The sequence below is a fragment of the Harpia harpyja genome, chromosome 11, assembly GCF_026419915.1.
Source record: "Harpia harpyja isolate bHarHar1 chromosome 11, bHarHar1 primary haplotype, whole genome shotgun sequence".
Lineage (NCBI taxonomy): Eukaryota > Metazoa > Chordata > Aves > Accipitriformes > Accipitridae > Harpia > Harpia harpyja.
Window position 1 is genome coordinate 37087488 of NC_068950.1, and position 20464 is coordinate 37107951.

The following is a 20464-nucleotide window of genomic DNA, read 5'->3' on the forward strand; positions in this document are numbered from 1 at the left end:
GAAAGGAAGCATCTCTGGCAGAGATGAGCAGTCTACTTTGAGTCTATACTAAGACCTGGAAATCGCAGGCTGTGGGGCAGATGTGGGTGGCAGGAGACAAGAAGCAGAGATGGTGATTTCCAGGAAGATCCCGTTATTAAATCTAAACTTAAAAGACCGACTTTTACAAGTCTGATAGCAGGAGCCTCTGATAACCAATAGCAGGGCAGCACAAGGGCTTCCCAGAACCCGCTTGTCCACATCTCGGTACTGAAGTGAGTCTGGGGGCCTGTGAGGAGGAAGGAATGAAAATGAAACAACACACTCATTCCACAGCTGCTTTTATCACTTTATTCCTATTTCTAGAGTAGACTCTTTAGCGGCTAAGCAAATACCTGAAACTCTCTCATTATATATATATATATATGTATATAGAGAATCATTCAAAAAGAAATAATGAGGAATTCTGCAAGTGTTTCCAATGAATATGCAGAAGGAACAATATCACCCCAGTAAACCAACTTTGAAAGTCTTCCACTAAAACCCTATAAAACCCAACGATAGTCATAAATTAGCACTAGATTAATTCAAAGGAGAACTTATCCCCCCTCTGCGTACCTTCTAATCCATATCTCCAAGAGGTCATTTTAATTATCACACTGTCACTGCTATTCATTACTCTGCTTTTGGAGACAGAGAGCCAGCACTGTGCCTTTTGGATGCCTTGGAATTCATCATAGGAAGGCATTTTATTCTCCCCCAAAACGTGCACCGTTTAACTCTCTCACCTTGAAATATCAGGTTTGCTTGGTGTTTTAAATAATTGTCCCTCCAGTGGGATATCTCTTTCTTGTTTTCAACCAAGTTCCCCTTATCAGAGAGAAACTAACTAATGAAAGCCCAGCTAACGGGTGGCTAGAGCACAGACACAATCAGCTCAAGTTTTGTCACATCCTGAGTAGCTTCTCCTTTTTCAGAGGCGTGCAAAGCCAAATTTTTGTCCTGACTTGTACCTGCTCACTCTTTCTGGCTGAAGTACTGCTAACTGGATGGAAATCATGTGCCAGTGGCTCCCAGGAGGTCAGTTGTGATGGGACTCCAGAAGTGCGTGTGAGGTCCTGAGACACAGAACACAGACCTCAGCCTTGACCCTGCACGCTTTGTGTTTACTTGTATGGAAAGGACCTCAAGGACCTTACACAGAACTCCTTTCTATCCATTGAGATATAGATATGGGAACTGTATTCAAAAACAGATGAGCACCTATGCAGGCCTGCTAGCTTCCTGGCTGCATGAATGCAACCCAAGCTGCTTCCAGTTCTTCCTGGGATCACACCTTGGTTCAGTGTTGGTCACGCTCAGGCCTTGCAGCAGCCAGGTCTCCGTTGCTGAAGAATCAGGGAGTACTTTCACAAGGGACAGTAAATTGAAGTTAGTTGGAAGGTCTATTTTAGCCTATAATTCTCAGTTTTTCTCATACCTTTTCATTTACCCCCAGGATGCATTCTTCTCACACACAGGCCAGCGCAAGGACCCAGCTGAGTCTGACTCTGTTCCTAGATCGTGGTTCTCAAGTCCTGGGAAAGAGGAGAGGAGCAACCAACCCAGGTCTTTTACTAGAGAACAGGGCATCTGGGGCTACTACTTCTACAAGGCCACCCCACACCAAGAGGAGCTCATCCAGTCTTGTTTCACATCTCTTTCTTCACCCTCAGTCCGGTTCATCCTTTCCCTCTCTATCTACTGGGTCTTGGCACCTTCTCTCCTCCAAGCCACCACTGCAGCCCAACTCCTAGCAGAAGACAGTGAAGAAAGGCTGCTTCCCCAGGCTTCCGATGGGTTGCAAAGAGGCACTTCTAAGTGCACTCTCCCTTTGCATCCCCTGGGAGACACTCGGACTCCCCTCAGGGTCACCCTCTTTTACTCTCCAGTTTGAGAACCACAGGCCTCGTGCTTCAAATCCACATCACTGGCAGATATTTCAATAAGTCACACAACACAGGAGACAAGACTGCCTAGTGACGGTGGCTTTGAGCTGAGATTTTACATGCTGTCCATGTAATGGGAAGGTGGTGAGGTTTTGCTTGGGATTTCTTACAGTAATGGCACAACATGGTTTGTTCATCCCTTTCAGCACTACCCCTAGCTCACACTGCCTCAGTCGTACATCTGTTGGGAAGTCCAGTCTTTCTAGACCCCAGCCAGTTTTTGCTGGAGGACCATGGCTCCTACCTGTTAAGACAGGTCTTGCAGTGAGTTTCATGCCTGCAGCCTGACAGCAGCATTTCTTATATGACCCCTTTCCTCACATGATAGGATAGAAGAGCAAAAAACCTAACCATGCAGCAGATGATAAACGGCACACTGAGGAGCACCTGCCTGACTCCCAGAAGCTATTTATCAGGCTCTCTTAATGCAAGCTAACAGGGCTAGCACATGCAATTGGCATAAGAGCTTCTGAGCCTGACACTAAAAGGGGAGACATCACATGGTGCAGCAGGGGAGCCAGGACTCCCTCGTTAGCTCATCATATGGATTACCCCTTTAAAGAGAGAGAGCAAGGCTGGTGGAGGAAGGGGAGGCTTTCTCATTTTAACAAATAGCTTTTCAGCCACCACAAATGATTTCTGTAAATCTATCGGGTCACTCTTTTTTTCCCAGAGATGAAGGGGGAAGAAGGAAAAAAAAAAAAAAAAAAAGAGCTCTGAAATTGATTTACCATCTATAAATAAAAAAGAATCAATAGTAAAATTTCTAGCTAATTTCCCTCTCCCTCTTTCCCCCTTTGGACTATTTGTTATCTTAGAAATACTTGTCTAGGAAAAAAAGAGAAACATCATCAGTTCCAGACCCCGACGTGCTCCTCCGCCTTGCCCCGCAGACCTGCCCTCCTCTCTTCTCCTCTCATCGCGTGGAGAGAGACTGGTCCTTCAGATGCGCCTGGCTCCTCTTCTCTGGCTTGCCGCCAGCATGGCTGTTCCCTTGGCCCCGCTGGGTAGTGCATTTAAAAAGCGGCAGTTTCTCCTTCCTGCCAAAGGAAGAGAAAGAGAGGACAGGTATTGTAAAACGCTGTGGTGTTTCAGCAGCAGGTAAGCCATGTGTGGGGTGTGCTGCGAGGAGAAGCCATGTGTAAAGCCTCACCGTGAAGTGCATCTGTAAGAAAGGCTTTGGCAGCTCGAGACAAATTAGAGGTGGTTAAAGACCAGCTGGTCCCGTCCTCCTCTGGCCAGAGCAGGGTTAGTCCTTCCAGGAGACTTCAAGGGCTTTGCGTTAGCTCTGAGCTCTCCAAGAGAAGGGCCCCACTGCTTCCCTTTGGGTACTGCACTTACCACTGTTTTCTCCCCACTGCGGCTCCCACACGCCTGAAATGTTTTGCTTCATTTCTTCTCATTAACAGCCCTCGTATCGCTGTGAATATTTCCTTCTGGGGCATATACCGTTCACAGGACAGCTGGGTTCACAGATCTGCTCACCACTGGATTGCCCCCACTGCCAGGGGTGTTCGCAGCTGGGGCCAAACTCTTTAGTGGCAGACTCCCGCTGTGTGGCCGGGGAACACCCATCACCTGACACATGATGCCAGTGCTTCCAGCATCCAGACCAGTGCCGTCAAAGAGCCCGATGTGATACTGCTATTCACCGTACCCGTTAACGCCAATTATCTAACAGTCATGCAACACTTTAGTTGTCACCATAGTTTGGAATGTGGCGTTGCCAGCGCACCTTTCGGGCTACAGTCCTAGCAGAGCAGTGGGAGTTTAACTACTGACCTCCAAAGGAGCAGAGTTATGCTAAATACTAAATACTTTTGCAGTGATGCCCCAGGAGTTCATGGGCTAAAAACTGAGCTCCTCACAATGCAGCACCACAGAAACAGCTCCTCAGCTTCCTGCAGCTTGTCTGCAGGAACAGACCTACTTTGTAATGCTTTGGTTCCTGATAAGTCTCACTACTTGTTTCCCAGACAAAGTGCTGCTGGGTGTGTGTTTACACTGTGCGTGATGAATGTTTGCTACTTTAAGGAAAAGTAAATCTCTGTCCTTTATTATCAGTTAATTCTGTAACATTTCTATTCTATTTACTTATATAGCCTCTTTGCTTAGAGGCCTTAATTAAAATCCTCCATCTCACAGCCCAGTGCTCTCACTGCCTCTTCTCCCTCCAGGTCCTGAGGAGGAGGGAACTTGTGTTTCACAGCAAGATGGGCACAAGCGACCGGACAGCCTCAGCCCTGGCCTGTCTAGCTGCTGGGCAAAGCCAGGCCTGGGCAAAAAGTGGCACAACTCACACCGTTGTACCCAGAGACCTCACTTTTGTGAGAGGCTGATTGACAAGGGGTGTGGGTGCTGCAGCACCATCCCTTGCTCACGGAGACTCGGGCAGCACTGGGCCATCCCATAGCGAGGAGCTTGCCCTCACAACCCCCTGCCAGCACTGGTGGGTCACACTGGAACTGCAGAGGTGCCTCTGAGCCAAACACTGGGACCAGGAGCCAGAGGAACCAGCTCTTGGCTGCCCGCTGGCAGCCAAAGCAGCCCTACAACCCTGCCTGCAGACTGCTGGCAGAGCGTGGGGTCCCTCCGTGCTCACCCCAAGCAGAAGCAGCACCAGCTCTAACAGCCATCATCATCCCCTGCGTGTACCAAGCTCCAGTCCCGTGGTGCTGCATCTCCTACTTATCTTGGCAGAGCGTGAATTACCTCCCCTCACCAAGCTGGCTGTGCTGCGGCTGTAAAAGCAGATACACCTTTTGATGGCTTCTCCTTTGTAAAAGTGGCAAAACCTGATTCTCCATTCCCGTCCTGAGGAAGCAAATCAAACCGTGCTGTCAGCCTTTCTCACACCAGCCGAGGGGCTCCAGTGAGCGTTCGGGGTGCCCACTCAGACAGCTCCTGCCCCCCCCCAGCACCCGCTATGCCCTGCCAATTTGGTTCATTCACCCCCCACTGCTATGGCAGGACACAAATGGAGAGGGTCATCTACTTATGCCTGATCTACTCTTTAAGCACTTAGTCTGCTCCCCCTAATACCAGTTATCTGTATTTGCTACGGCAGCTGGAAACCCAAGCCAGGCAGGTGTTGGTGCTGTACAAATTCATACTGAGACACAAACGCTAGGAAGGGGAGGACCTATCTGTTCACATAGCCGTGTTACCAAAAGTGAAGTGACCTACCAAATGCCATGCAGCAGAATTGGGGAGAACTGAAAGGAAAAGAGTTGAGATGGAAACCCAGGTTTCTCGATCCTTCCACCCTGACTCAGCCCTGAGGAACTGGGCCCCTCTAAACCTGAAGAGAAACCTGCCTTCCCCACCATGCAGGTGTGTGTTTGTCAGGGCTTTTGCTTTTATTTGGAGAAGGAGGTTAAAATACATTTTAAAAGAACTGAAATAATGTAGGGGCAGATGGGGCACAGGGCTTAGAAGGCTTTACCTCCACCAGCCCTCCCCTCCTCACTGCTGTCTCAGCTGCCATCAATTCAGCATCTACTGCATCTCCACAGTTCATTCACCAACCTAAGGCACAGTGGTATTTTGAAGAGATAAACACTGAGACAAAAATAAATAAATTAGGACCCTGGGAGGGAGACCTGAAAGGCACGCTGAAGTGAGAACAAGCGGTTTCTCTGGTTCTGTGTATAATTACATTGACATGTTCCCAGACAACGGGTGGAGACCCAAACACAGCAGCAGCTGTGGACCAAACGGAGAATCAGGCAAAAAACCATAGGAAAGCCAGCCAGTCAATCCATCCCCTGGGGCTGCATCAGCACTGCCCGTGTTGCTGCTGACAGCCTGCCTGCCCGCTCCCAGGGGCAGAGCCAGCGCTGGGCAGGCAGGGCTCAGCTCCTGGCCGCGCTGGGGCTGGCTCTTCCGTACAGACGCTGATTTCTCTGCACCCACTCATCCAGTCCATTAGAGAATGAACGTCATTCCCATTCTCCTCTCTGCAAGTGAGGGAAACAATATAATATGAAACATGCAAAGAGAATGAAAATGGGTCTTATACCTCCTTCCTTTTTCATGATTTGGGAAACACAGAAAAAGGAAATCCTGTCTAACCAACGGCGCTTACAGATGGAATTTTTACACACTGGCCGTTTTTAGCAGCCATCCAGGCATCCACTGAACTGAAGCATCGTGAGTATCAACCACTCTGTTCACATCAGGTACTGGTGAGAAAGTGATTTTTATGGACATACAGCCAATTGACAGACAGTCATGATCAAATCACAACTTGGCTGCGTGCTCATCGCGCATACAACAGTTAATCTTGCAGCCATGCAAACTGTTCTGCAAATTGAAATCTCAGAGGCATAGCAATTACAATACCAAATTTATACCGCATCTCTCAGTCAACTAATTGTACATCCAAAAAATCACCACTTGAATAATCTGAATACATTCACCTTTACAGCTAAGAAAACCCCCACTACATGCTTGATCTCAACACAATTTTGAGTTACAGAACCCCAAGGGAAAAAAATACCAACCTCTGATTTCAACAGCAAAATTGCTTCTATCTAAATACAGCAGATGCATAATTCACATTGAGGTCTAACATCTTGGTGTTTCCAGTGATGCTCTTTTTTACGTTCTGCAAAATGGCGCCATTCCTATTGCTTCCTGTAGCGCTCTCGGCCCGTCTGCAGGAAGACAAGCCCTATATACATCTACTCCAAATGTAGTATACATGTTCACATCAAAACCAACTGTATCTGGATTTCTATTTGTTAGGAAACCTTAAAGGTCTTAAAATGAATCAGCAGACTTACAAACCAGGCTAATGTTTTAGATGAACTTTAGAAAGCCACTGCCATAGGCAGACTTGTGCCACTGTGGCATTTTGAGCTCTTTCACACACATATTTCTTGACTTTTGTTTCCATCCGGTGAAGCAAGTTGAGGTGGGGAGCAACAGATTTGAATTAGTGACTTTGCAGCTGGTGTATTAAAGAGGGCCAAAATAGAAGAAAATTTGTGTTTAAATTGCAAAGGGAGGAGAAAACAAAGTTATCCAAGCCACATGAGTGGGATCAAAAATGAATCATCAAGGCTGGAAAATGGCTAACCTCTGAACCCTGAAACCAAGAAATCTGGCTGCTGTCATGTAGCTGCTGATCTAATTTTTACACTTTCCCCTCCGTACAGAGGAGACGCGTTTCCATTGCGTCCATCACAGCTAAACAATCAATGCCTGATTACTTCAAATGCTTCTCTCTCAGGGATGCACAATTAACCAGGCCCATATTTGACACTGCAAGGAGAGCACAGTATTTTCTGGGAATGTCTGACAAGTTTCAAACATAAAAAACACAAATCAAATGGCCCAGCAGATAATGACAGCCAGTGCCCTGGCAGTTAGATAATGTGCATGCTCCAAAGCAAGGCCAATTAGAAGCAATAAAAACAAATTTGAAATGTTAGAGCAAAGGTCAGAAATCCTCAGCTATTACCACAGGCTTGATTTTTTTTTTTTTTTCCAAGCAGTCACCAGTGCCTATTTCCAGAAAGTGAGCACAAATTCACGCTTGCCAGATGACCACCCACCTATTACAGCAGATTATGATTTCTGGGCCATACAAACCCCAGTAATGCGGTGGATGGAGAATCCCAGCACTATCTGGAAATCTCATCAGGTCCATACCCTGTGGCCCTACATTTCTGAATGCAGGGGCTGGTCCATGCTGCTTATAGAGAAGGCATCATATTCGAGCCTGCTCCCCAGGAGAGTTTGCAGCTGTCTCTCCCTCTGCCACAGAAGGGATCCTGCTACTCGTCATCCATCCCTCAGTTCCTGGCCTCCTTCCCCAGCTCACTGCAGCAAGGCACATCTGCTTCACCAAGGAGACAGTTCACAGAGGTGGGAATAATTAGCTTGTAACTGGAACCACTTTATCACACAAGAGAAGGAGAAGTAGCCACAATTACAAGCAATGCACGTGGCTCAGACCCAGCCATTGTTGTATATCTCTATTGACCCTGGAGCAGGAAGCTGCCGAGAGGATGGGAATAGGTTTTGTCTTGTCTCCTGTCCTCCTATTTCCTAAGGAGCAGCAGGAGAATAATAGCTTCATTTACCTGATGAGATGTAGCAGAAAACGATAGTCTCTCGCGCTTGTTCAAGTTAGCAATATGATATTGGGTTTAACGTGCTACGTACATCTGACATTACCCATGTCAACCCATCCTACACAGAGCAGCTGTCTCTGCTTTCAGAGCAAAGTGCTCTGTCCTGCTCTTTAGAAATACAGGGAAAGTCCAGACAGGGGTGAGGCATGAAATAACACAGATGCTGTAAATCTGCCTACCGAGCCCTGGCTTCCTCAAAGCAACAAGCCCAAGGAAAGAAAAGGAAAGCAGGTGGGTATCTCCAGGCATGTCTATAAGAGGATGCCTGTGAGAGCTAATCCAAATACATTTAGGGTGTAAATGTAAAGCTGATTAGTGAAACCACAGTAAGCTCCTATGTGGATATGCTCCTTCAGAGTTAAAGTAGCCATAATTCAATTTATTCATTTAGCTCATTTCTAAAAGTAAATTAAGGTAGAGTAAATTAAATTAAATCAGCTGACAGCACCTTCGTTTTGAAAGGGATTGTTAACATGGACCCAATCTACTTCATGCAGCAATGCAGATTATTTTCTCCTGCTGGGCCACCCGTCAGGCACATTGGCTCCCTGGGCTAGTCCTGAAGTATTTTTACACACCCTCTGTTCAGGGACTGTCTGAAAGCAGGACCAAGCCAGAGGTGTATTTGGCTGTTTGCGTGTGCGTGCTTAAATCCAGGGTAAAATTCTTCCAGCCAGCACTCTAGTTCCCAAGTGCTTGACAAGGTAATTGTTGTAATGTGGTATTTTGGTGAGCCCTCTGCTGGGGGCTGGCCAAGCACTGCAAATCTCCCCAAACTGCAAATGGATCCTTTTCATTGAACGCACGCAAATGTGTCACCGTTTAAAACCTGAAAGGTTTTCTTTAACGACAGCTACAAGTATCAAGAGTTGCATAAAACGTGCAGACGTGTGTGGGAGCGAGCTGACAGATTATAATTACCAATAGAGAAGGGGGAAAAAACAAAAATTAATTTTTGAGGCGAAACATATAATTTGCCTTTAAACCATAGTAGTGCTCCCATTTCTAATACAATTTACAGCCCTCGAAGTCAGATTGAAGTTGTTTGACTCCTCAGCAGTTTGTTTGTTTTGGTTTTTTTTAAATTTTCCTTTTAAAGGAGCACTGGCCAGCGTGGGAGTATAAAGCAAGGGGTTTTTTTAGACACTCATATGAGCTTTGCACTGTTTGAACATGCAGGGAGCCAGGTAAGACAGTCTGCAGGCTCCGGCTGCAAGGTGGCATTTCTGTGCTAGCTGGTAGGATCGTGCACCAGTGCAGCCCTGGCTGGCCCTGCCGGTAACGTAAGGAAGACTTTTAAATACAGTCTGGTCCCACTTGTCCCTACAAAACCAACACAGCTATAGGGCGCCCATGGACCAGGTTCTGGTGAAATCCCTGAGACAGGTTGCAATCCTCCCTCCAGGGGAGCCAGGATGGTGATGGAAAGTTTTGCAGCAGACTTTTTTTTTTCCTGCCTTCATTTCATTTCCTCCTTTCTCTACAAGTTGTAAGTGGCTTTGCTGACCTTTCTCTGGAGCAGCACTGGAAGAAGGGGAACAAACAATTTACTTTGCTGTGTCTGCACAATTCAAGAGGCATTGACAGTAGCGTTTATGATACTGGCACCATTTTGGTGCCTTGGAACTTTCTGGGAGTTGCTTTACCCCCTCAGGGGTGTAGTAGGGTGAGCTGCTGATGTTACAAGCAGCCTGGGGATGTGAAGAGCCTGCATGTATCCTCTGTGCGCAAAGGGATGGCCAGAACCACAAATGTCTTCAGGATTACTCTGGGGAACTTCTCCATGAAGACCCAAGTCAGTTTGAGTTTGCAATAACAAAAAAAACCCCAACCAAACAAAAAATGAAGGCACTGAATTTGCTCTTCGTAGCAGTGGTAGACTCACAGTATGGCCAAAATGTGAGGTGCCTCCTTGCCCATGTGTTGGAGAAAGTGTAGTTTGTTTGGCCCACACAGACATTTCATTCAAACCAGTTTGCTAACTGGTCTATATTTTCCTATACTAGCACATACCTATGCCCTGTCACCAGAGCCCAAGAAGTGAATGGCTCAAAGATGGCCAGCAACATCTCCTTCCATGTGAGAGAAGTCATGAGAAAAAAAAGAGGTGCTCGATTTTCCTATCTCTCACTTGCACAGCATTGCAATGCTACTGTGCCCTGGAAGCTGTGGAATATTTCCAATCTCTGTTGCCCTGAGATCAAATTTGGTCTAGAACGTTTTTTCTGTTTATTAGACTCTGCTCTCCTCTAAGCCACTGAAAACGGTGGGGGAAAAGATGACAAGACAGTGATTTAAGTTTGGGAGAAGTGAGCTGGGGATGGCAGCAAACAGAGCCCCTAGAGAATGACAAGAAGCAGCCATCTATATAAAGCAGACAGGTGGCTTCACTCCCAGCCCACTTCACTCCCAGCTCTCATGTCAGTCATGGCCAGGTCAAAGAAAGCACTACCAGATACAGGTGAAACTTCAAAAATCCTGAAGGCAGAGCTTAAAAGTGTAGAGAGGAGTTTTTCTGAAACACAGGAAGAGGTGGACTGGGAAGAACATCCCAGACCCAGTGGGACAGAAGGACCCCCCCACAGCACGTGCCAGAAAGCAGCAAATCCCTGGGATGGTATGTGTGGTCTGAGCCCGTAAGACCACACAACCTCTGGACACAGCTCTTTAGTGTCAAGATGGGGCTCAAAACTTGAAAGGCTGAGCTATCCTGGCAGAAGTGCCTCCGATCAGCCTGTGCCCATGCACAGGAAGACATTCCCCAGTGCCACCCAATACGATGCAGATGACGGTGCCCATTGCCTCTGAGGATGACGGGACAGTCCCGCGGGCCTATCCAGCCTGTTGGATACGCAGCTGTGAACTCATACATCATCATTAAGGCTGCAAAATCAAGCAGCAAAAGGAGGAATTGCCAGAATAAAGGCTGTCAGAACAATTTTAATTCAACCTCCTGGCGGATATGCCTTCTGATGTGGTCTTTAATTACCTCGTCACAGCCTACTTTTTCTTCAACAAGACTGCTGCTGCATTCAGGGCACGATGGACAGACGGCAATTAATGAAGGGCCAGTCAATATTTTGTTCTGTCCTTTTTTTCTTCAGTGTGTGGCCCCAGGCATTATTTTCTGCATGCCATCAAATCCCTGCTCTTAGAATTATTCATCTTCTCCTGGACTTTTCTCTCATGTGTATCAGTGCAGCAACTGTGAGCTTCCCACCCAGGAAGGAATTTCTCTTCCAACACTCCTGCGAGCAGAGAGCCTGGGTTTTACCTACAGGAAAACGTGATGCAGACATGAGTTGCAGACTGCTCCACTAGCAAGGTCCAGGGGGGATTTTTCAGGGTACCCACATTGTGTCTGTTCAAAGCCCAGCTCCCTTAACCTCAGCCAGAGCTGTAAGCACTCAGCGCTTCTGTAATTTGAAATCCAGTGTGTCCAGAAAATGAGAAACATAGAACTGGTGGCTCTCAGAGAAAAAATGTCAGTGGTTTAAAGAGGCAACAGCTCCTCTGCTAAGCCAGAGTGAAAGAACAGAGCAATGCTGATATGGGCAAAGGGGTGGACTTAAGGCAGTGCAAGGTGACCGGCATTAGCTAATTTTTCAGCAAAAATTCTGTTTTCCTACCTTAACCATTCTCTGTAACAGCTGTACTCTGCTTTCTCTTAATCTCTTACAATTTTTTCACCTTTTACCAAGCAGAGGACATTTCTCACTTTCAACCCAAGCAATCTTAACCTTTACTCTAGCACAAGTAGAAAGAGGCGAGCGCAGGACAGACTTGGTAAGAGGAAGAGCTCCCTGTGCCACTGGCGGCATCAAAGGGAGCCCCACTCAAACGCTTTCCAGTGAGCGCAGTGGGAGCAGAATTTGCTGGTTACCGAGCAGCTTAAGAAAGGACAGTAACAAGAGGAGAGGAAGGGCATGAACCTTCATTGCCACCCGACAGCCCCTTTCTGCACTATGGCCTCCTGCTCTGTGCCCACTTAACCCAACCCGAGAGAGACGTCTTTGTGTCCAGGATGGACTTTCCTGAGCCTCTCTGAAGCGCATCCAAGTGGCAGCACTCTCTTCTGCAGCAGCTTCTGTAGGCAGCACAGAGGTCTCTTACTCTGTTAGAAATTCATAGGCCTACCGGCTTGTCACTCCAGAAAATGTCCAGCATTTTCAGCAAGGCTTTTAATTCATTAGCTCACATAGGAAAATATTCTAACCTTCCTGCCCTCCCCAGCTGAGTCATTGATGCTTTCCTATCTTGCCGCAGACACATCACCTTCAGGAAAATAATTGCTTAGCATGCTGATAACAAGAGACATTATCTTTCTGAACTGGAAATTTGTTTGGGATCACAGGGTCTTCCCACAATGAGGACTGCAGGACACTTGTTTGAAACAAGTCCTGACCTTCCCTTGCAGGCTGTGGGAAACCCTGTATGTCCACTGGGCTGGGCTTCTGGGGAAACTGGGGGAAGGCTGGAGGAAGCTCCGCCAGAAGGAAGGGGCTGGATGAGCTGTGGTGGGAGGGAGGGTGCACGGGAGAATAACCACGCTGGACAGGGAGGGGATAAAGACAGAATTGTTGTAAGTGCTAAAAAAACCTCTTTAAGCATTTCATTTTCATGTCTAGCCTCTCTACAGGGTCAGTGCACAATCCAGAGGTCTTTTCAGGGATCTGAGCTACTTGGGGACGTGAGGTTTGCCCAGAGATTCCTTTGGTTACAAAGGAGCAGAAGCTTCTAAGCTTGATGTCTATGGCCTGCAACTGTGAACACCTTTTCTTGCTGGTGAGGACATGTTGGGAGGGCACAGGATTGCCCAGTGCAGAGTTAGGTGCACCAAAGCTCACCCCAACCCTTCAGAGACGACCACCACAATGATGGGTTCAACATTAATTTCTAGCAACCATCTACTCGGGGACAAAACACAGCATTCCTACTGCCGTGCCACCGGCAGGCTCAGCGAGTAGTTGAGGGCTCCAGCCCTGACCTCACTTCATGGTGGCCTCTTGGGAAGTCCGTGGAGCCTGACTCCTGGGATGGTGGTGGGCACAGCTCCACAGCGAGGAACTGAAGGCCCCATCTACAGGTGACACTTGTCCCAGGGGCTTCTGTAGACAAGGGCAGGTGGAATTTAACCACAGGTCCAGCTGACCAGTTGGATTCACTTATAGGCACATAAGCACCTTACACAGATACAGCTATTTCTCTTTACCTCTTGAAATAAGCTGCACAAGTATACGGGACAGCAGAGGGTACCCTAGCCCCAGCCTCAGTCTTGGTTCTGTCACCAGAGCTGTTGCATCAGTTCTTGCCTGTTGCTCCAGATGATCCTAATTCGGTTCCCACTGAACTGCCCGCATTGCCTACGCTCTAGGATGGCTGTTGCCAGACAGCCTGACTGTGTGGACTAAACACCCTACTAAGACGTATTTCTGACTCTCAGGACCTTCTCTCCCTTTCTGTGCCTCAATTTCCTTCTCTGCAACGTGGTGATACCAACATAAACATTTCCTTCTTTAAGATCTTTCAATCAGATGTGCTCTGGAAGTGTTGCAGGTTGTTACTATTTCCAGGGCTATCGTTATAACACATTTTGGCTGCACTAATTCCCTCAAACAGAAATTGTTCTGCCTGTAGTAGGCTGGGACAAAGCAGCCAATTAGTTGTCCCTTACACGTTTATTAACTCTGCAGCTTTCTTTCAATGAGTATGTAGAATCTGGTAATGTTTTAATATATTTTCATAAACTGTGGGCACAACATGTCCTGTTTCAAGCTAATAACCGTGCCATATAATTAGTCCTGATTACACAGATATTTAGTATCATTTTACATATTCCAATCCTTTCCTAGTGCCACTGCCTAGCCAAGGCATATTTAAAGCCACAGCCATCTCCCTTCTGCTTCCCAGCAGTTTGCAAGATTTTGTTTTGGACAGGTTTGCAGTTAACATGACAGCTTCAAAGAACAATTTCATTTCATTGATATACATTTTATATATATACAAGCTCTGATCAGATGTCAGGTGACAAAGCCCAGGTTACAAATAGAAGGCATTTGTCTACTTTTACAGTGAAAAGCCGGTATTTGAAAGCTGTCAAGAAATTAACAACATGAATCTTTCTTTAAAAATCTATTTCTTAAACATCTGTTGGCTTAGGGGTGAACATTTACAGTATTTAGGATTTTACTGCGAGGTAGCACTCCCTGAACAAAAGATCCCTCACCCCATTAGACTCTGGTTGGGGAGCAAGAAAAATTTGCTCTGTGCAACCCGATTATAGATGTGTATCTTTCCCTGCTGGCGTGGCTGTCTCTATAGAGATGGACATGGATATTTGATGAGATTAAAATGCTTCAGTTACCACTGTCAGTGGTTCTTTAATTTAAAATGAAGAAAGCAAACAAACATTCCTTTTGATGAGGTAACTGAATGATGCTACGGAAAAGCACTTTGCTGTCAGGTGGTAATTAGGTTCAGTAATAGTTGTGGGTTTTTAGCCTTGGAGGCTGTGGCCCTTGGGAGTCTGAGAGAAATGATACATTCAATTTCCGGAGGAGAGAAAGATGCTGGATGCTTTTCTCTGCTAACCCTGCAGGTCTCTGCAGATAAGAGCATTCAGAACTGCAGCGCTGACAATCCTCCCTGCACCAGCCTAAACTGTTGTGTCAAGATCACGAACAGAGAAAGAGAGATGGACTCAAAGCTGGGCATTTAAACACCTAATGCAGTCAGGCTGGCTCTGACCACATATATAAGGAACTGCCAGAATGGCTGCACTGAGAGGATTTTTAAAGGCTGCAGAAAGAACTCCAGCAATTGCTCTATGGTCTGTGCTGATATTTGTAACATCCATCTTACGCATCACTAGAAAATCTTCAGTAGGAAAGTGTTCCTCTGCAAACAGGGGAGAAGAAGGGAGTGAATTTCAAGGCTCAGCTGCCTCCCTTGCCAATTGGGAATTGGCTTTTCCACTGCAAAATATAAATTATATTTGGTTGTGCTATTAAGAGTTGAAACCCAAATGAAGCATTCCAATTGGCCCAAAGGCATTTAATTAGAAATCTTTAGTTTGGAGGCATTATTGCTGTTTTCTCAGAGCAGAGGCAAATTCTGAATTTGGTGTTTCCCATGAAACAGGAGCTCTGGTTTCTGCTCTGCTCCCCTCCTCATGTTATTACACAGCTTTGCCTGGTCAAGGAATGACGGTTCTCCGCAAACGGTTCAGTGGTATCTCCCCTGCTCCTCACACAAGCTAAGAGACACTGAAAGGACACCAGTTGGCCAACACCAGACAGAAGGCCAGCAGCACTGCAGGGATTCAAGCTTGGGCATTTCAAACCCTCTGTTCACACCTTTGTGCGTTGCTCACCAGTGCTTTACTTCATGTCCAAGAAGACTTCCTTTTGGACAAACATCCAGTGAACTGGTTGTAAAGCTGGAGTAAGGACTTATGGTGAGACGGGGTCCCCAGGTAAAGGGTCCCAGCTGGACTGGCAGAAGGAACCTGCCATCTGGCTGCCAGCACGGCGGCAGGTCCAAGGGGAGATGGAGAACCCTGCCTTTAGCACAGGCTTGCCAGTAATTTCCTGAAGCACTGAAGAAGTTTTCACTTCCAGAATTAAAACTTTTCAAATAAAGTGAGTCTGATTCTCCTCTCACTCTCAGGAGATAAATGAAGGGTAAGTCCATTAAAGATACTGGTGTGAGATTGGTGTACAGCAGACAAAATTCAGGAAAGATATCGATATCTCCAAAATCCTCTGAATATTTTTTCAGACATAAACCAGGTATCTTTCCTGATCATAAATGCTTTATTTCCGAATGGAATTTCAATAAAATAAGCACAGTTAGACTAGCACGCTTATTATAAAGCCATAACGCAGTAGCACTGAAGTTTAGTCATGAAAGGTATTAAAAAAGCAGCCCTGCTAAAGCAAGAGAAATTGCTTTCTGACCTACCGAGTTTTAGGAGTGGGTGCTAGTGGTCTCTCCACTGAGGAGTTCAGCCTGTAGTAATCCAAGAATGTCCTGGCCACATTTCTTCCAAGCTTCATATCTGTGAGTTTTTAATTAAGGAGCATTTTTTTTTAAATAATTAAAAATAATAATAAAAAGGTAAATTACTGCTATTTGATGCATGAGCAAGTTTTACATTAACCACCCCACAGTGCTTAGGCTTCAGGCAAAATGACTTACGCAAGCAGATAAAGCGGGGGTCATCTTGTTTGCTTCTTGTTTTCACAGGCAGGTGCTGCATAAAACCACGGACAGGAGGAAACAATCTCCCTTTACCCCCATGCCTGGTTGCAGATCCCTGCGGTGGTCATGAAGTAATACACCAGACAAAAGGGGCCTTCCAATTTCCACGTTTAGGGAAAATAAGTACCTAAAAATGCTTGAATACAGGCAGTATTTCTGTGCTTGTATCCAGGAAACGAGGTCAACAATGTCATGGTATGAACCAGCCATGGACTAGTGTACAAACTCAAGGTTGGGATTACAGCTGTAGCCCTCCAAACCTTTAGCACTGACCCCCCCCCCCCGGTCCTGGGAGAATATACTGTTCTTTAACTGTGTTGTATTCAAGACCTGAAATGGTGATTTTAGCACTGAACTGGAAGGACAGTAGATTACCCTAGGGAGGTCAGCAGTAACTCTGGGGGCTCTTCTCACTAGCCACGATTCCTCCTTCAGCTAACCCTGAGCCCAACACTAGGCAGGTGCTGCACATCAGAGCTGCCACAGAGACCTCGCAGGCACAGGAACCAGACCTTCCTGAAGACTCAGGTGCCTAAAAAGAAGCTGAATAACCTGCGAATGAATTGAAAAATAATATCCTGGACAACACATCCATGGGGTGAATCTCCTGCTCGTGTGAAATGTCAGCGTTAGGTCTGCCTGTTACAGAGCAGCGCCTGCTTATCATCTACAGGGTGATACCCAGATGGGAGAAATGCAGTCAATGCCATTATCCACAGCTGTATTATGGGGGCTGAGGACTCCTTTGTTTGCCTATTTTGAACTGATGCCTACCCACGCTACAATAACCACATACTTCTCCAGGGCACTGCCCCAAATAGTCGCTGTAATGGTCATTTCAGGAGTGCTGATGCAGTAGCTGAGGTGGGTACGTAACCTGGGGAATCTAAATACACCTCCGTCCAACACCCAGCAGCCCAGGAAAATAAACTGTTGCTGGGCTGTTTTGTGTGCATGCATGTTCTGCTTTATCAATAGTTATCTGCTGATGTTTCCATTAGAGGAAAATTCCAGAAGTGCAGTGTCCCAGGGGCTTCCAGCAGTGCCTGTGAAGACGCTAGCTTCTAAATGAAGCTTTTATTACCCGCCCACTTACATTAGACACATCAAAACAAGTGAGCATGAGACATCAGGTTCAGGCATCACTGTGAGATCTCTCTTTATCATTTATTTCTTTATTTAAAGGGGAGGTCGAACTGATGTGACTCAGTCTTTAGCTCTAGTTCTGCAAAAAGCCAGCCACCAGCTCTGCTAGCGCTGCAGTCAAGCCCAGTTCTAGTAGCTGAGGATGACTCCTGACACTGCTTTTCTCTCCAGTGACCTGGTCCCACTTTTCTGGTTCCCGCTGCTGTGCCTGGGGATGGTTACATGGATCTATCCCTTCTGTTTCAGGGTCTGTGCTGATATGCTCATTGTGATCCTAATACCATACGTGCTGCGGGCATCTGTATTCTTCTGCCCAACAGTACAGCCCAGCCTGAACAGCTGGTGTTCACGGCTGTTGTCTGCGTGGACAGGGATAGTTGGTTGTGTGCAACACCACCGGCTGTTTCACGGCTGCTGCAGTACCCAGTAAGCTCCACTGCAGCCTGCCAGCACCGACGGACGAGACTAACCGTACATGCATGAAAGTTCAGAAAGTTGGAGACAGCTTAAAGTTTATCAATTTGAGGGAGGGCAGTGTTGCTTTGAAAGTGTTTTGTGATTGTTACTGGAATTTGGGGATGGCTGTGGGTAGTTTGGTTTCTGCAGATGTGAACTCAAAGCAGCGGCAAAGGTTAAGAGTTCAAAGTAGTCTGAGGAAGCGAGAAAGAAGGGAAGAGGGCTGTCAAACATTTAAGGGATTGAGAAGACTAACATGGCTTGATCTTGTAGTTTCTTTCATTTACTTGGCACTTTAAAGGCATAAAGTGGTAATTGGACTCGGTAAAGTCTCTAGGACATTTTCTCAGTACCAATCTCAGAAGGCTCCTCTGCCAGAAACGGCCCTGCTGCCCTTTTCTTTGTTTCTTTACATTGCTTGTGTTTGCACAGTGGGAAACACCTGACCTGCTGTCCTGAGGGAGGAAGCCCTTAGACGAGAGTGGGTGCAGCCGAGGCAGTGGCTACATGAGCTCCTATATGGTGCCTTACAACTCTGCCTTAACCCTGACCCGGAGGAATCCAGTTCTATTGCTGAACTTAGGAACAGCTTTCTAAAGGTAAAGACAGTTAACCACTGGAATAACCTGCCTTAGCACCTCTGGAAATCTCCAGACCAGAGCTATTCAAGAGCAGGTTAAACCCACAGCAGACATGAATGCTTTAGGTCTAACTGGTCCTGCACAAAGTTCAGAAAAGGAAATATAGAAAGGCCTCTAAGGCCACTTCACCCCATTTTTCTGCAATGCTTAACATGCTTTGCAGACCACGCAGACCGCCTGTTTGCTGCGATTACCAGGCAAGGTAAAGGCTTTTTGTGGAGCATGGATGCACAGGTAGAGAGACACTGAAGAAACTGGAAATGCAAACCTGTGCCCCGTGCAGCCACCAAAAAGTCACAAAACAGGAACAACTTGCAGTCAGCATTGACGGAAAGAGATTCGAACCAGCATGGGATAAAAAATTTGCATGTTCTAATACTAGTCTCTCAAGCCATCCTACCACCTCTCAGAAACAGCAGTAACAGTCTCCCTGTGACTGCCTAGCCTGGACAAGAAATGGCCTGAGTCATTCAGCAAGTGCAGGAAGCACGTGTGTGCCGAACCAATGGAGAAAAGCAAATCAAATCAATAACATTTGCATTTATTTCAGGTGCACGGAAGACCCAGACTCCACTTTGGCCTACAGCATATCATAAGCACATAAATAACTGCTACTACAACCAGAACCCACTTTTGCTGAGTGGTTGGTTGGTTTGTTTTTTAACCAGCTTCCTTTCTGCAATCACACATGCTGTGCTTTTGCCCATAGGAACTCCCTACCTAGCTTGAACTGTACTTGATAGAAGGCCATTTCCCAGCTATTCCCATCACGGGAGCTCAGCTCATACAAGATAGTAGAAATCCATTTGGGCGGGTCAAGGTGAAAACATCTGGGTGAATCTTCACTTTCACTAGTGTCTGCAATTCCCTTTCCTCTCCCTTCCTCCTCCATAGACTCATTCTTCCATGCTCCATATTTCTACCTGGAAGTGAAAACCAGTGTGCCCAAGGCCCCTCCTGCAGACACTGTCCTCACAGCATTCAGTCTTTGAATGGCATCAGTGGTTTTGGGGACATTTCAGGACAGTCTGTTTATGTACAACTCTGCCAAATTTCACAGATGTTAGGAAGTTCAAGAATTGTGCCGGGCTCTCTGCAAAATCCCCCGTATTTATGAACCCTATCATGCCTCACACCCCAAAGCTTCAAGCCCTGGTAAGAAAAGAGGACAGAGGAGTGGGGAATCTCATAAGCCATTACGAATTTTCAACTGAGAAGATTCATCGCTCCTATCGTGAACAGTCTGCTTAAGCTGGAGCCTCTAGAAGCACAGACACAGCCTTGTTCTGTCTGTGCATGAAGGCAATAAAAATCTCAATTTGGAAACCAGTTAGCAGTACAAGTCATTAGGGGAGGTACTAAATGTTGCTGCTTTAATAGCTCACTGATCATTTAATAATGTCACTGCTGCAGAGCATGGTGGCACCATTCGCTCGCTTTTGTTTTGCTTTTTGAAATTCAGGGTCATTCCACTTTCAAGTGTGTGGATTGTCTTTCTTTCCCCCTTTTGCCAGACACTGCAAACTGCTTTAAATAATTAGAAAAAGGATGGCTCCTTCAAGTTCACCGTCTCATTTTCATAAGGTCCAGTGTCATTGCTTTGGAACAGGAAGAGAAACCGTGGTGGCGGTAAGGATTTGACAAGGGCAAAACAGTTAGCAGCCCCCACTCATCTTTGATAAGTCCTGTGGGGTCTCTGCCAAGCAGATTGGATCTCTGTTTTTATGTCTCATCTAGAGGACGGCACCTCCATCAATTTGAAACACTGCGCTGGGTTATTAGCTTATGGAATTCGTCCAAGTTCAGTCCTAAACAGGATTTGAAATCGTGACCATTCAATCTAGAGGCA

The 20464-nt window shown here is 46.5% G+C and overlaps 1 protein-coding gene across 2 annotated transcripts in view; it reads right to left on the bottom strand.

Annotated features, from left to right (window-relative positions):
- Positions 1-316: 316 nt before the first annotated feature.
- The window catches only part of LOC128147873 (BEN domain-containing protein 5), a 980343-nt gene continuing 960195 nt past the window's right edge, over positions 317-20464 (bottom strand). For both annotated transcript variants that reach the window (XM_052801053.1, XM_052801052.1), the window contains exons 12-13: positions 16073-16169; positions 317-3007 (exon numbers count right to left, since the gene is read on the bottom strand). In XM_052801053.1, the coding sequence (XP_052657013.1) occupies positions 2884-3007; positions 16073-16169 (221 nt within the window). In that variant the 3' untranslated portion in view covers positions 317-2883. The remainder of the gene's footprint in view (positions 3008-16072; positions 16170-20464) is intronic.